At 37.3% G+C, this 15,264-nt stretch overlaps 3 protein-coding genes across 3 annotated transcripts; 1 reads left to right on the top strand and 2 right to left on the bottom strand.

Moving 5' to 3' along the window:
• Positions 1 to 1,449: 1,449 nt before the first annotated feature.
• Positions 1,450 to 2,787, bottom strand: LOC117936275 (interleukin-8-like). The gene is made up of 4 exons (XM_034859153.1): positions 2,526 to 2,787; positions 2,215 to 2,347; positions 2,010 to 2,096; positions 1,450 to 1,870 (listed from the first exon to the last, which is right to left on the bottom strand). The coding sequence occupies exons 1-4, from the start codon at positions 2,590 to 2,592 to the stop codon at positions 1,831 to 1,833; spliced, it is 327 nt and encodes a 108-aa protein (XP_034715044.1). The 5' UTR covers positions 2,593 to 2,787; the 3' UTR covers positions 1,450 to 1,830.
• A 4,470-nt stretch (positions 2,788 to 7,257) lies between these two features.
• Positions 7,258 to 8,256, bottom strand: LOC117936243 (interleukin-8-like). Its single transcript, XM_034859123.1, has 4 exons — positions 7,990 to 8,256; positions 7,660 to 7,792; positions 7,450 to 7,536; positions 7,258 to 7,310 (listed from the first exon to the last, which is right to left on the bottom strand). Exons 1-4 carry the CDS (start codon positions 8,054 to 8,056, stop codon positions 7,298 to 7,300), a joined length of 300 nt encoding a protein of 99 aa, XP_034715014.1. The 5' UTR covers positions 8,057 to 8,256; the 3' UTR covers positions 7,258 to 7,297.
• Positions 8,257 to 11,554: 3,298 nt separating this feature from the next.
• LOC117936253 (C-X-C motif chemokine 10-like) lies at positions 11,555 to 13,821 on the top strand. Its single transcript, XM_034859131.1, has 4 exons — positions 11,555 to 11,792; positions 11,932 to 12,061; positions 12,219 to 12,305; positions 13,095 to 13,821. Exons 1-4 carry the CDS (start codon positions 11,741 to 11,743, stop codon positions 13,108 to 13,110), a joined length of 285 nt encoding a protein of 94 aa, XP_034715022.1. The 5' UTR covers positions 11,555 to 11,740; the 3' UTR covers positions 13,111 to 13,821.
• Positions 13,822 to 15,264: the final 1,443 nt, after the last annotated feature.

Below are 15,264 nucleotides of genomic sequence, written 5' to 3'. Positions count from 1 at the left end.
CGCACCTACCCCCGGCTGTGCGTTCAGTCCCGCCCCTTGGTGCATCCCATAGAATGTATATTATTAATATTAACAGTATATGCTGCATCCTCACACATGCCAATAACAAACAAATGATAATAATAATAATAACAATAATAATAATAATAATAATAATAATGTTACCATTAATAATTATAATTTATATATTAGGTTTAATAATAAACCTCTTTTATGACATTTATAGGGAACGTACCAGGCTCTAGAGATGGGGTCTGAACAAGCTGATCATTTATGCAAGTTATTGCTCACACAAACTGTAGCTATACATGATCTGTTTCTTACGTGTTTTCTCAGAATTGTAGTTGTGCAAGAATATTTTCTTATCACGTGAAAGTAAAGTTGGTGGTAGTTTTCACACACAAGCCTTGATGAGGCATGTGGATTGGGAAAATACTCAAAAAATGTATAGTAGCTGTAAAGATTATTATTTCCTTCTATTCTACACCACCAGCCTAATGTCTTCTGTGTCTCTAGAGACATCTTGGTCAAGTCTTAAAAGAATAACCCTGATGACATCATCTGGGTTATTTCATCTTGGGCTCATAGACTACAAAGGTTGAAAACATTATAAACTGGGGTATTGGAGTAGAACTGAAACTAGGGCTGTCAAAATTAACGGGATGACAATGAGTTAACGCAAATTCCTTTCAATGGCCCACCTTTTTTGACCTGTGATTAACGCACGTGAGTTCTGTATTTTGGTCCCTCACACCAGTTTGCTTTAGGGAACATCAAGCTGTCATCTTAGTTATATTTTTTAAAGAAACCATTGTCTTCATAGTCATCATACTTATAAGATGTGCAGCTTTGGAAGGTTGACACAAATGCAATAAAAAGTGCATGTGCCTTATGTTACAGTGTAAGTTTACTGACTTGCAGACTGGGTTTATTGTTGCCATTGAAATGTTCAACTATTTATAAAATGTCAGATAGTGGTTCCTTGCACAACGTCATAAAATTTGTTTGGATTATTCAAGTGAGAATAAAGTCAGGGTAAGGGCCCGTGTGAAGATAGTGAAGCAGCATCTGTGGTGAAGCTTTGTGATGTTGGATCCAGTCCCATAAGGAAGTGGTGCTTCAAACACTTCTTCATGTGTATCAAAAGAACATCATATCAGTAGCTAGGCTATTAAACAGTATTTAACATAGTATATGTACAAAATTCTTAAAAATAGCATTGAGTAAAAACTAATTGTCTAATTGAGTAAAAAATGGTCATGCTTACATTGTTTTGTACTGATTGCATATTATCGGTAATTTCTAACACATTTAAGGACTATTCTAAAATAAGATATATCAGTTACTATAGGTTAAAACTCATCTCATGACTACATCCTTGCAAGAGACGTACAACAGGAAACAATTTAATAATATGCAAGAAAGAAAAATCCAAGAAATTCCATTTTTAATTTCAAGTAAACTTTTTTAATTAATAAATAGGTTATCAGCACAGCTGCACAACTGAATCCAGATACATTCACGTTCCATAAAAACATCTTAAAATATGTTGAACCCATAAGTTTTAGACAATATAACATCATGGAGTTTTACAAACTACAAGGGCAGCCAAGTGACATTCTAGAGCACATACACAAGCTAAATTACAAGCAAGCACATATTTGTAAATAAATAACATGTCTGATACGAACATAACCTTAATGGGTAAATTGTCATTTTCAACATTTTGAAAATCAGGACATTAGGCAATCTTCTGGTATTAAAGTGAGATGAGTGCGATGACAACAAATACTTTCTGGTACTTTTCATTTGTCTTTAAACGGCTCAGACTCATGAAGCACATCTCTCCTGGTCTGTTAAGCGTCTTTTGCTGAAGAGAAAAGAAACACAAAAGAAGAATTATATTGTGCATCAGAAATGAACACTCTTCTTCTCTGTATCCCGTTCTAGTTACTTAATGAGAGTAGATGACTGAGTGCCTTGGTACTGTGTGATTGATCTGTACTTACTTGGACAGGATCCTTTTAATCAAAAGCTTCACCCAGGGAGCTTTAGGGTCCAGGCAAACCTGTTGGCATGTATTTTTCAGAGTGGCACTGCAACATCAAACAACACACAGAGATGCAGTCAGAAAACGTGAAGCCAGCAGGCTACAATGACAAAATCTCAAAGTTTCAACACCATCGGGGTGAAGGCTTGGATATGAGGTCTTACATGATCTCAGTCTTGTCGCAGTGGGAGTTGGCAGGAGTCCGTTCCACCTTCTCGATGTGGCGGAGGATGGGTTTGGACTCTGTCTGGATGCAGCGGCAGTGCAGCTCCACTCCCAGGCTTCTCAGACTCATCCCTGTACGGACACAGGAGTCACATATGGTCACAAAGTGCAATAGTGTTGATAGCTCAGAAGCATTGACGAAAAGAGGACAGCAGAATGTGCACAGCAGTGACACTAAATAGAGTGACCTGATCAATAGCATAGCTCAATACTGTTGCATTATATTATTGATTTACAAAAACATTCTTACCTTCACTGATGGCCAGGAAGGCCGGGAGCACCACAATAGAGGCAACAAGGACTCTGCCAATCGTCATGTTTGACTTTCACAAAATTCTGCAACAATTAACACTAAAGATTGTCTCTCAGAAAGCTGTCTGTTGAAGTCTGAATGGAAAATTAAAAGAGCTTTATATAGTACTGAATTCTTCTACTCCGTTCCTTCTCTACTTTTCCTTTTCTTGGTCAAGCTGCCTTCTCGCTCTGCTTTGAATCTAGCGCTGAAAAGTAATAACTCTACTTTTATAGCCCTCTTCGGGAAATGAGTCAAACAGGTTGCGCAAGCTGGGACTGTCGGCAGCTTAGTGGGAATTTTTCACTGACTGTGTGTTGCATCACTGTTACAGGATAACATTGAATGGCCAAGTCATTCACAGGTGGCATGTAATAAAATTAATTATTTCATGCAATTTATAAATGATGAATGCCACACTCAAGTTTTGTCATATAAAATTTCACCTTCAGGAAATCGTAATTTGATGTGCCAAGAGTGTATTCATGACTGTTGTGCGTGTAGTGCGTACTCAGACAACTACTTGGGAAGCTGTCAATAGCCGGACAGCTACTAAAACACATTAACAAGAGTATCCCAATACTAAACTGCATGCACAATTATGTACATTGATGTTGGAGTGCAATAATGTTTTAGAACTTGTTGAAGAATCTTTTTGTTATGTTGAAAGAGATACAGAGAAACATGGTATCGGATTTCAAAACTCCTTTACAAACAAGGGTACAATGTTTTCAAGTTCCCAATCATTACACTCATCTAAACAGTCATGTTGCTGGCTCGTGCATCTGACATTTCTCATGCCAAAAACCTTTGTGGAACTGAAGAGCCTGACACAAGTTCAACAGACTCAAACTTGTCCATGGCTCAAACATTCCTGCACATACGTCACTGTACACAATCTCACAAAGCAGGAGGATGTGGGAAGTAACTTCTAAACTGAGGGGCTCAGACAGGCAGGGAAGCACTGGTGGAAGAAGTAGGCCATTCACATCCTTTACTGAAGTAATAATATCACACTGTCCACTAGTAAAAGTCCTGCAATCAAAACCTTACTCAAGTAAAAATATGCAAATATTGCTGCCCGCATCTGCTTCAAGACACCAGTACTTACAGGGGCATAAACGGATCAGCCCCAGCATACATCCAGGACAAGGTCAAACCCTATACCCTGACCCACCCACTCCGCTCAGTCATGTTTAAAGGTGCATATATATATACTGTATATGAAATACTGTGCAGAGGTCTTAGGCAGGTCTGAGAAAATGCTGTAAACTAAGAATGCTTTCAAAAATATGAACAGTGATTGTTCCTTTTTATCAATTTACAAAATGCAAAGTGAGCAAACAAAAGAAAATCTAAATCACATCAATATTTGGTGTTACTACCTTTTGCCTTCAAACTAGCATCAATTCTTGTAGGAACACTTGCAAAAAGTCGGGGAATGTTGAGGATCGTAGACGCAGTGGTCGGCCAAGGAAACTTAGTGCTGCAGATGAAAAACCCATCAAGCTTATTTCACTTCGAAATCGGAAAACGTCCAGCAGTGACATCAGCTTAGAACTGGTAGAAACCAGTGGGACCCAGGTACACCCATCTACTGTCTGGAGAAGTCTGGTCAGAAGTGATCTTCATGGAAGAGTCGCAGCCAAAAGGCCAAACCTCCGATATGGCAGCAGCTGTAGCAGAAGGCAGCTAGTCCCTCGAAGGTCTGGAGAATGGTACAATAATGTGACTGCAGGCAACAGTGATGCATGGTGGAACTTTCTTGCAAGTTTGGGGCTGCATTTCCGCAAATGGAGTTGGAGATTTGGTCAGGACCAATGGTGTCCTCAATGCTGAGAAATACAGGCAGATATTATCAGCCATCATCCATCAGGGAGATGTCTGATTGGCCCAAATTTATTCTGCAGCAGGACAACGCCCCCGAACATACAGCCAACGTCATTGAGAACTATCTTCAGTGTAAAGAAGAACAAGAAGTCTTGGAAGTGATGGCATGGCCCTCACAGAGCCCCAATCTCAATATCATTGAGTGTCTGGGATGACATGAAGAGACAGAAGGATTTGAGGAAGCCTACACCCACAGTAATCTGTGGTTAGCTCGCCAAGATGTTTGGAAAAACAAAATCTTCTGAACATAGCCATACTGAGAAATACAGAGAGTTTTGTGGAGCTCATAGGCTTAATTAGCTTTGTATCAACTTCTTTGGTAATGGCTTGAATGTAACGGATGATCATTAATGTAAAAAAATAAGTACCAAAGCTTTAATCTAGTTTTTGTCATATGGGGGTCCATGTACTGCTATGGGTGATTTCGAGTACCGCAGGGGGCACGTAAGAATTCTTTTAAAGGGCCAATGTGTGGGATTTCTCCCATCTAGCGTTGAGATCATATATTATTAATACTTTATTTAACCAGGAAGTCCCATTGAGATTCAGAATCTCTTTTACAAGAGAGACCTGGCCAAGATAGCAGCCAAATCACAACACATACATAAACACCAAGTTACATTTTCAAGGTAAAAAAGTACAAAATGTTAAAAAACACAATTAGACTCTCAAGAAAAACAAGAACATGTCTCCATCACAACCTTCCTTACAATAGTTTTAAATTCATTAATGGACATAAGGGTTTCTAACTTTAGTACTTTCTGTAGATTATTCCACCCCCAAGGTGCTGAATAATAGAAAGCAGTTCTTCCTAATTCGGTTGCAACTCGTGGCACGTTAAACAGCAACCACTTTGAAGAGCGTAGCTGATAGGTACCAGAGCAGACAGAGAGGAGATTACAGAGGTACAGTGGAAGTTTGCCAAGTATAGCTTTATAAATAAAGATATACCAGTGTTGTTGTCTACGAATTTTAAGTGATGTCCAAACAACTAAATCATAAAGAATGCAGTGATGGGTGAGGGACTTTATATTTGTTATGAATCGTAGTGATGCATGGTAAACTGAATCAACATGACGCAAGATGGAAGATGCGGCATGCATGTACAATATATCTCCATAATCTATTACAGACCGAAAAGTAGCTTGTTTTCTGTGTATTTAAAACCAGTTTTAGACTCAATAATGTCTGAAATGAAGTCTGAAGTTCCTGCACTGCTGCTGAAATGGTGGAAGCCTGGGTGTAAACCACTGTATCATCAGCGTATAAGTGTAATTTTGCTTGAATATCTCTATCTAAATCATTTATAAAAATTGAAAACAGAATCGGTCCTAAGATTGATCCTTGAGGGACACCTTTGGTTATCTTAAGAAAATCAGATTTATAACCTTCAGCATAAACACATTGAGTACGATCTACAAGATCATTTTCGAACCATGCAACAGCCTTTTCACTTAAACCAACTGAACTTAGTTTGGTCAGTAACCAAATAACCAAGTAACCATATATGACAATCAACTCTCTCGTGCTAAACAGTTCAAAGTTAGAATCACAGCCTTCAAAAATCAAAAATGTCATCCACGTCTTCATCCAGCTTTATCTCTGGTGATCAGGTCCGTTCATTTAATTTTTATTAATTTCAAAATTTTGTCTATTGGTGGGTACTTAAAACTGTCTTGTTGGAGCTATCCATGTTTCCTTCTTCCAACTTGTCGAGGGCGGGAAGCGACATTACCCATTAGCAGCACCTGTGAGTTCATCGTGTGACAGCAATAATGCAAAAGGCGGAGCTTTATGACCTGTATGTGCCTCACCAGCCAACGTATATTGAGATGTTGCATGAATATGGAATGTCTACCCGTTCATTTAAATGCAAATAGGAAATTTCAAGTCAATAGGAATTATTTGGAATTGATGGCTTCTTAGAACATGAAACATGAGGTGGTCAGATGTAATGTGATAAAGTACGGTAGATGAACAGCCTTTTTTTGCTTTGCCTAATTATGTTGTGCATGTCTTACCAGATCATGTGCATATTTACAAATTAGTGAAGTCATTACACCAGGAGCATCTGTGGTTGAAGCTCTGTGATGTTGGATCCAGTCTCATAAGGAAGTGGAAAACAATTGATCCAGGACACACCTAAAGCACTTCACGTGTAAAAGAAAGGATGTGCAGTAGATTATTTTATCAGTAGGTAGGCTATATGTATGTGTTATAAAACATAATGTAAAATAGAATATGTAAGAATTCTTACAGTGTAAGACTTTAAGACTTTTAATAAAATATAAAATAAAGTCTAAGGGAACATGATTCCTTCAATATGTGGTTTTGTACTGACTGAATATTGGTAATTTCTAATACATTTAAGGAATATTCTAAAACAAGATATATCAGTTACAATCATCTCATAACTTCATCCTCGCAAGGGACATAAAACGGTTAGACAAATTAAGAAAAAGAAATCAAAGAAATTCCATTTTCAGTTTTATATAAACTTTTTTAATTATTAAATAGGTGGTCAGCACAGCTACACAACTGAATCCAGTTACATTCATTGTTCCATAAATACATCAATAAATATGTTAAACCCATATGTTTTAGACAAGATAACATCATGGAGTTTTACAAACTACACAGCAGCCAAGTGACAGGGCTATAACATACACAAATGACATCCCAAACAAGCACATAACAAGCACTTGTTAATAAATAACATGTCTGATACAAACGTAACCCTAATGGGTAAATTGTCATTTTCAATACTTTGAAAATCAGGACATCTTCTGGTATTAAAATTAAATGGCTCAGACTCATGAAGCACATCTCTCCTGGTCTGTTCACCGTTTTTTGCTGCAGAGAAAAGAAACACAAAAGAAGAATTATATTGTGCATCAGAAATGAACACTCTTCTTCTCTGTATCACGTTCCAGTTACTCAATGAGAGTAGATGACTGAGTGCCTTTGTTCTGTGTGATTGATCTGTACTCACTTGGACAGGATCCTTTTAATCACATTCTTCACCCAGGGAGCTTTAGGGTCCAGGCAAACCTGTTGGCCTGTCTTTTTCAGAGTGGCACTGCAACATCAAACAAGAAACAGAGATGCAGTCAGAAAAACATTGGTGAAGCCAACAGACGACAATGACAAATCCTCAAAGTATCAAAACCATTTGGGTGAAGGCTTGGAAATGAGGTCTTACATGATCTCAGTCTCGTCGCAGTGGGAGTTGGCAGGAATCAATTCCACCTTCTCGATGTGGCGGAGGATGGGTTTGGACTCTGTCTGGATGCAGCGGCAGTGCAGCTCCACTCCCAGGCTTCTCAGACTCATCCCTGTTAGGACACAGGAGTCACATATGGTCACAAAGTGCAATAGTTAGTGTTGATAGCTCAGAAGCATTGAGGAAAAGAGGACAGCAGAATGTAGAGACCCAGAATGAAGAAATCAGTGACACTGAATAGAGTGCCCTGATCAATAGCATAGCTCAATACTGTTGCATTATATTATTGATTTACAAAAACATTCTTACCTTCACTGATGGCCAGGAAGGCCAGGAGCACCACAATAGAGGCAACAAGGACTCTGCTGATCATCATATTTGACTTTTACAAAATTCTGCAACAATTAACACTAAAAGATTGTCTTTCTGAAAGCTGTCTGATGAAGTCTGAATGGAAAAGTAAAAGAGCCTTTTATAGTACTGAATTATACTAGTCAGTTCCTTCTCTCCTTTACTTTTACTTTTCTTGGTTCAGCTGCCTTCTCTGCTGTTTGAATCTAGCGCTGAAGAGTAGAGACTCTCCTTTTATAGCCGTCTTCGGGAAGTGAGTCAAACTGGTTGCGCAAGCTGGGACTGTCGGCAGCTCGGTGGGAATTTTTTCACTGAAAGTTACTTGACGGATACACCTCTTAATTATCAAGAGGGCTCACCATGGGTCAACATATGTCACTAATGCAGAGGAACAAGTTGAAAAACACAGCAGCCAAAAGTCAAAAAATCTGATGAAATGAATGCTTGAGAGAAATTCTTTGTAAATTAGAACGACAACAGTAGTTACACCACTGCTGCTGTCCACAGCTGGAGAGTTAGTAAAAAACAACAACAACAATAATAAAACACTGAGCTGCATGCCATGTTCAGTGCTGTTGAAGTTTAATAATGTGAAACCCTTAACAGAACTTGCCAAAGCATGTTTTTGGTTTTTAGAAAGAGACAGAGAGAAAAGTTGTTTCTGATTTTCAAGGTTTCTTTTGTATTCTTCTTCAAACGAGGGTACAATGAACTAAGTTGAACAATGCATTTATGATAAATGATCACTAAATGTAATCACAAAGAGAAACTTTAAACATATGTTCACCATGTTCATGCATCCTATAGATAAAAAAAAACAGGGCCGTTATTACACCTGGTGATATTCCAAAAATATTCATGGGACTATGAGCCTGACACATCTTCAACAGGCTCAAACACATCTGCCCGTACGTCACTGCATCAACTTTCACAAAGCAGAAGGAAGTATGAAGTAACTTCTGCAAAAACAGTGATTCTTAAACAATATGTGCTGATTCAAATGTTTAGAAAGGGAGATTAAGTTATGTCTGTTGAAAGTGAAACATTTTTATTTTTATTATTTCTTCATTGAACAGAAATTAAAACAAATCTCAGAAAGGCAGGAAAGCAGTGGTGGAAGAAGTCATTTAGGCCATTTAGATCCTTTACATTTGTTATAATACCACACTGTCCACTGCAAGTAAAAGTTCTGCATTCAAAACCTTACTTAAGTAAAAATATGCAAAAATCATCTGCAAATTGTTCTTAAAGTATGAACAGTAAATGTATTAATTTTGCAGTAATCTTAGTGTTTAACTATTACATGTGATGTTTTTAGATTAATCTTACTCACACATTAATCTGTGTCTTGTATTTAATTGCTGCAGATGTTTAAGGTTGTGCAAATTTCAACTCCTTTATAAACTTAGTCAGTTTATTCTACAGTATTGCCATTGCATCATATTCTGTTGGATATTCTGGATGTGTGTAGCGTCGCTCGCTGTCCTGTGAGAACCAAGTAGCTATCCCTAAAAAGTAAACCTTTTTTATGAGCTCAGGAACACAGCCCTGTTTTTAGCTTTCTGACATGCACTTTGAAGTTTCAAGACTTTGGAGGTTTTTAAACAGTTTATTTATCTTAAGAAGAAGAGGAATTTTATTAACCCATAAAGGAACACTTCATCCTTCAATTTATCAAAGCATTCACATTCTAAATCACCAAATGTGGAGATACTTAGTTTCACTGGACAGGGAGGGGATGGCAAACTGTATTCTGTAATCTAACTAAAACTATCAAAGTGGAGTGGAGTAAAAAATACAAAATTTGCTTCTGAGATGTAGTGGAATAGATGTAAAAAGCTCCATAAAATAGAAATACTCAAGCAAAGAACAAGTACTCTAGTTTGTACTTAAGTACAAAACTTTACGAGAAGTTAAGGACCTGATCCAGGGCTCATCTGGAACTATTCATGTCCTTTTGCGGTTATTTGGGCTTGGCTTGTGCCAAAATAAAACCAGATGGGAATTTCACATTTGATAAGCATGTGATGAATTTTGCTGGGAAGTTTCTGATTTACAGCTGTGCCTGTTTTGGTGAAAGATGTGTGTGTAAGTGTATGTGGTGAGATAACGTGACAGTGATCACCGGACTTATGTTTGGACTTATAACTACTTTCTATCTATTGGTCTCCCCCTAAATTTACCCTGTGGTGCTGTAGGCAGAGTGCTAACATCAGATGATTTTTGAATTGAACATATGTTGAAGAGAGATGTGTTCAGGATGTTTGCATTATGACATTTCATGTTTTCATGTAGCCTACACAATGGCAAAGACAAATTAAGAGCACTATTTTCTAATAATAATTTGTAATCTAATTTCTTACGACTTTCTCTCTCTCTCTCACACACAAACACACAACAATATATATATATTGAAACCAATAGAGGAAACAGGGTCTGTAGCTTCATGGGATCACAGAGGATGTCTGACATCATTTTTTTTCTTCACATGATACATAGTTTGGATTTTCCAAAACTTCCCCTTGACCTCAGCTAAAACTTCCATTTCCTTCTTCAACATTGGTATAACTTGGCAAAACATTCCATAGTTCATTAAGGTATTGCATACAGGAGTATAGTGTTGGTTAAGTAAAACTGCACATTTAAAGAGAGGTTGCTCTGCCTTAAATGAGATTCTGCCTGATAACATTGACTATCAACGCCTTATTTTAGTATGGTTTACAAAGTAAATAGGCACATGCCAACTACACACCTATACCGAATACAAAAGACTGTTGTTAACAGCAGCTGGGAAAAAATCTGGAATGAATCATGAACTTGTCGTTGGCCTGCCTTCCTTTTTGTTTTGTTTTTTGTTTTTCTCTGTGTCTGAGAGAGAGCTGATAGGTCAGCTTGAGCGATACCATGCTGCTTTAGTTTAAGCATGCTCCATTGTAATTAGTGAACAATAGTAAACAATCAGTTTCAGCTACTAGGGTTGGACTGTTGGCAATATTATTATTACAGAATATGAGGAAGTGAGAGGAGGAAGTGAGAGCCTAAAGACTCGGAAGCACACATTCACCGGGGATTTCAGGAATGTCATTGAGTATTTGGTATACCAAACAGCTGGAGGAGAGGTTTAAAGATTGACTGATTTAAGGGGATGAATCTGTCTGTGGGTGGGTGGCCCTGCAGGAGTTTACATTCCATGTGCATACATCTGACACTGAAGATCATGCCAGGACAAGCTTTCCGGCATGTCATGAACTCAGTTTGGGCTTACTTAATCAGTTATATGTAGGATAACACAGCGTCAAATCAAAGGTGCAATGTTATGTGAGAGAACCTACAAATATGTGACAACTATGGATAATGGATAATTATGCAGAAAAGAGACCATTTTAATCTGGAAAATCTTTCTTTTTTTTCTTCGTCTAAGTGCCGTGAGATAAAATTGTAAATGTGGGAAACTAAAACCACTACTTTAGTCCTAAAATAATAAACTTTCCTTTGGCCTTCAGAAGCACTGATAAAAAAAACCTTCCTTCCTTGGAATAACTGAAGGAGGGAGCGATGATGAAAAAGTGGAGAGCAGTTAACAGAGAAGACTTGCATCACAGCTGCAGAGGGAACAGCAGAGCTTCCTACATGTGTGTGCAGTTTACTAACACTTTTTCTTAAAAATCAAATCAAAGACTGTATCCCTATCTTCGGCTTCACAACAGATATGTCTATCAACACTATTGTGGCACTCCTGTTGTTCCTGACAATCTCTGAGGGTGAGTCTAAACCGTCATTTATTTTTTTGGTAAAATGTAGTCTTGGAAGAATGCATTCACTCTCTTTGTTGCCAGCATTCATGCACTCTGTGATTTAAGTGCCTGTTCATGATCTGTATTTAACTTCTCATAACTTCAGGTGTTCTGGGGGATCATGGAGTGAACCAGCGATGTCGATGCATCAGCAAGGAGAAAAGGCCCATCAGACGTTACATAGGAAAGGTGGAGGTGCACCTTCCCAGCTCCCACTGCCAAGACATTGAGATAATGTAAGCACTGGGGCCAAAGTCCAACAGTTCTTCTCTGAATTTGTACTCACAAAACAAACCTATCTGAGGTGATGACCTGTGTCTTAATGGGTCTGGTGCAATATTACAAAGTCGTAAGAAATGTTACTTTGACTGTTGTCTGTCTTTGATCCTGCAGTGCCACTCTTAAAAAAGATGGGCAAAAGATTTGTTTGGACCCTGATGCTCCTTGGGTCAAAAATGTTCTTCAGAGGAAACAGGCTCAGTAAGTTCATCTTTACTGTATTTTTGTAAATATGTGAACAGATAGGCATTAGAACAGACCTCACATGAACAAAAAATGGAATTCTTCATGTTCAGGATAAAGAGTTGAAAGCAAGGATTGCACACTCTGAGGAACATCTTTCTATTTTTCATTTTAAAGCGTAACTCTCACCAAAATGCACAAAAATATCTATAAATCTATGATATGATGATAGATGTGATCTAAGTACCCCTAGAACTCCCATTCAAAAAGCCATTTGACCCAAAACAAAAATACGGTCAATCTTAAAAGTAGCACTTCCGTCCTTATTATTCATATTAATATATTTTGGTGAGATTTAAGATTGACCAAAGGCAACTCTGGTTTCAATTCAGTTAGATATTTATTTTTTTAAGTCACAGATCAGGGGAAGAGGAGGTTGTTTGCAGAAAAGAATTTTAGTTATCACTTCTGCTGGTGTTTAACTTTTCAGGAAGCTGGTTAACCATTAGTCATTTGGCATAGTGAGGGTTGTTGAAAACATGTGACGGCTACATTGCAGAAACTAATAAAGCAGTAGTCAAAGTCTAAATCCTAAACTAAATAGGAAAACAACAAAGTAAAAAATGATAGTTAAAACATATCACATTGAAATTCAACTCATGATATTTATTTTCATAATTTGAATTCCTTTTGTTGTAATCGTGTGCAGTGTATGCTATAGTAAGCAAATAATTATCTGCTGCCAATTCCATATTAACTGTAAGTGGAGTTGTATTGCCTCTAAAACACGTGTCCTTTTTTTCATAGGAGACGAAAACCTTGAAGTACAAACCTTCACAGAATTACCTCACATGGAAAGGCCATTTTAGAGTTCAAAGTGGAAGCATTGATTGCATTGATGGAGCGTAAAGATCATATTTTTCTTGACGGGAAAGATTAAGCTGTGATGCTCAGTGGGTTTATGGTGTGCCAACAAGAAATATAGCAATATGTTAAACTTTTCTATATATATATTTTTTTGTAATCAATTATAACACCTAAATTTCAAATGTAAAGCAAAATAAATAATTGTAAAAGATGAAAGAAATGTTTGAAAAAATAAAAATGTTTTAAAAAGTAAATGCACAATATACATGGCACAATAAATTGGTATATTTGCAGGCTGTTGGAGAAAATGAAATACAAGTGGTGTGCCTATGTACGAACTTGTGTTTTCAGCTTTGCTGTTGTTTTAAGTATCTGCTTTTTTTGCATGTTTTCTACAGGAAAGTTATACACAAAACAGAAGATATACCTATGTCTTCAAAAAACATATATATCAATTCACATCTAAAATATTAGATAATGATTGTGAATAAATTGTGGCATGATGGCAAACTAGAAGTCTGTTAATGTCTCTCTCAATCCTTTACTCCTGAGAGTATTTGATAATTTCTTTGTAATTTCTCATGAGTCATGTCATGTGGGAGATGGATGAAGCAACAAAATTCAGGGTTTGAATCCATGATTTTATCAGTTGATTTATTGTGGCTTTGTAGAACAACTAGCAACACAAAATACCACATCGTATAAACAGTATTGTTTAGTGTCACATTCTTTTAACTTTGAATGTAACATGCTACACATCCAAAAAAAAACACAGCTACTGTAGGCTTATGTAAACCAAGTCGTCACATTAACCGTAATGATGAAACTTTGAATGACAATAACAACAAAACACAATATGTTAAATTAGATTAACCTGACATTTAAAGGTCAGACGTGATCTCTGAACTCACCTTGCTATTTTCAGAAATAATTTTTTTTTCTAAAAGGTCTGTCTTGAAGAGCACTGTCCTTAAACACAGAGAGAGACATACACATTATGTGATCGTTTACCACTCTGTTGGGCTAAACATTCTCAGTTTTTAGGTGAGGTCTTTTTGCTGTTTGGAATGGAAAAAACACAATAAAATGTCCTGAAAATACAAATAAAACAAATAGTGTTTCTTGGTTTGTGTCATGTAAAGTATGTCATGTAGGACAGTGTGCCTGCAGCATCAGATAAAATTTAGTGAAAGGACATCGCCACCTCTTGGACAAAGGTGCACACTATCAGGACTATCATAATTTTCAAGTGGCTGTAATGTGCACTACTCCATTAGCAGCTGACAGTGTATACTTTTAGTACAACATTACCCAAAGTTAAACTTTTCTCTTTTTTTCATTGTATAATTTACAAGAAAATCATTTGGCTACAGCTGTACCTAATCGCAAAAAGTGAGCCAACAACAACACAATATGTCTGATCATGAGCTAGCTAGCCATGCAATCTCAAAGTGCATCATATCAGTGTGGATGCTTCGTGCAATGACTACTCAGAACATATGGAGGTCACTTGTTTTTGTTCAAAAGGAACTGCTTTTGACAATTACTATTTTTTATTTCCATTTAATATCAATGACAGAAATAGATTGACTCCTCAAGTTTAGAGCATAGCATTGATGCTACGCTCTAAACTTGAAAGCGCTCATGGATCTACTGCCAAGCTAAATATTACCAGCTTGCCACTTAAAGAGTAGTTCTCACTTGCCTTAACTGCTTTAATTACATCAGACCACCAGTATGTACAGCTTTAATTTATATGATTTTAAATTCAACTGGAAATCCCAGAATTCTCAAACATACCAAACTAATCATCCAGTTAACTTCAAATGTGCAACCTTCTCCTGCAACCATGGGATATAAGCCCTACAACAAGTGCATCCGTATAGGAAGGCCCTCCGTAATGCCAGAGCAGCGTACTACTCGTCATTAATAGAGGAAAATAGGAACCACCCAAGGTTTCTTTTCAGCACTGTAGCCAGGCTAACGGAAGGTCACAGCTCTCCTGAGCCAAGTATTCCCATAGCTCTTAGTGGTAACGACTTTATGAGGTTCTTCAATGATAAAATTATAACTATTAGAAGCAAAATTCACCAAGACATGCCTTTAACTG

This window comes from Etheostoma cragini, chromosome 2, assembly GCF_013103735.1.
Source record: "Etheostoma cragini isolate CJK2018 chromosome 2, CSU_Ecrag_1.0, whole genome shotgun sequence".
Classification (NCBI taxonomy): Eukaryota; Metazoa; Chordata; class Actinopteri; order Perciformes; family Percidae; genus Etheostoma; species Etheostoma cragini.
The sequence above is the reverse complement of the archived record's forward strand: the minus strand, read 5'-3'. Positions and strand labels throughout refer to the sequence as shown.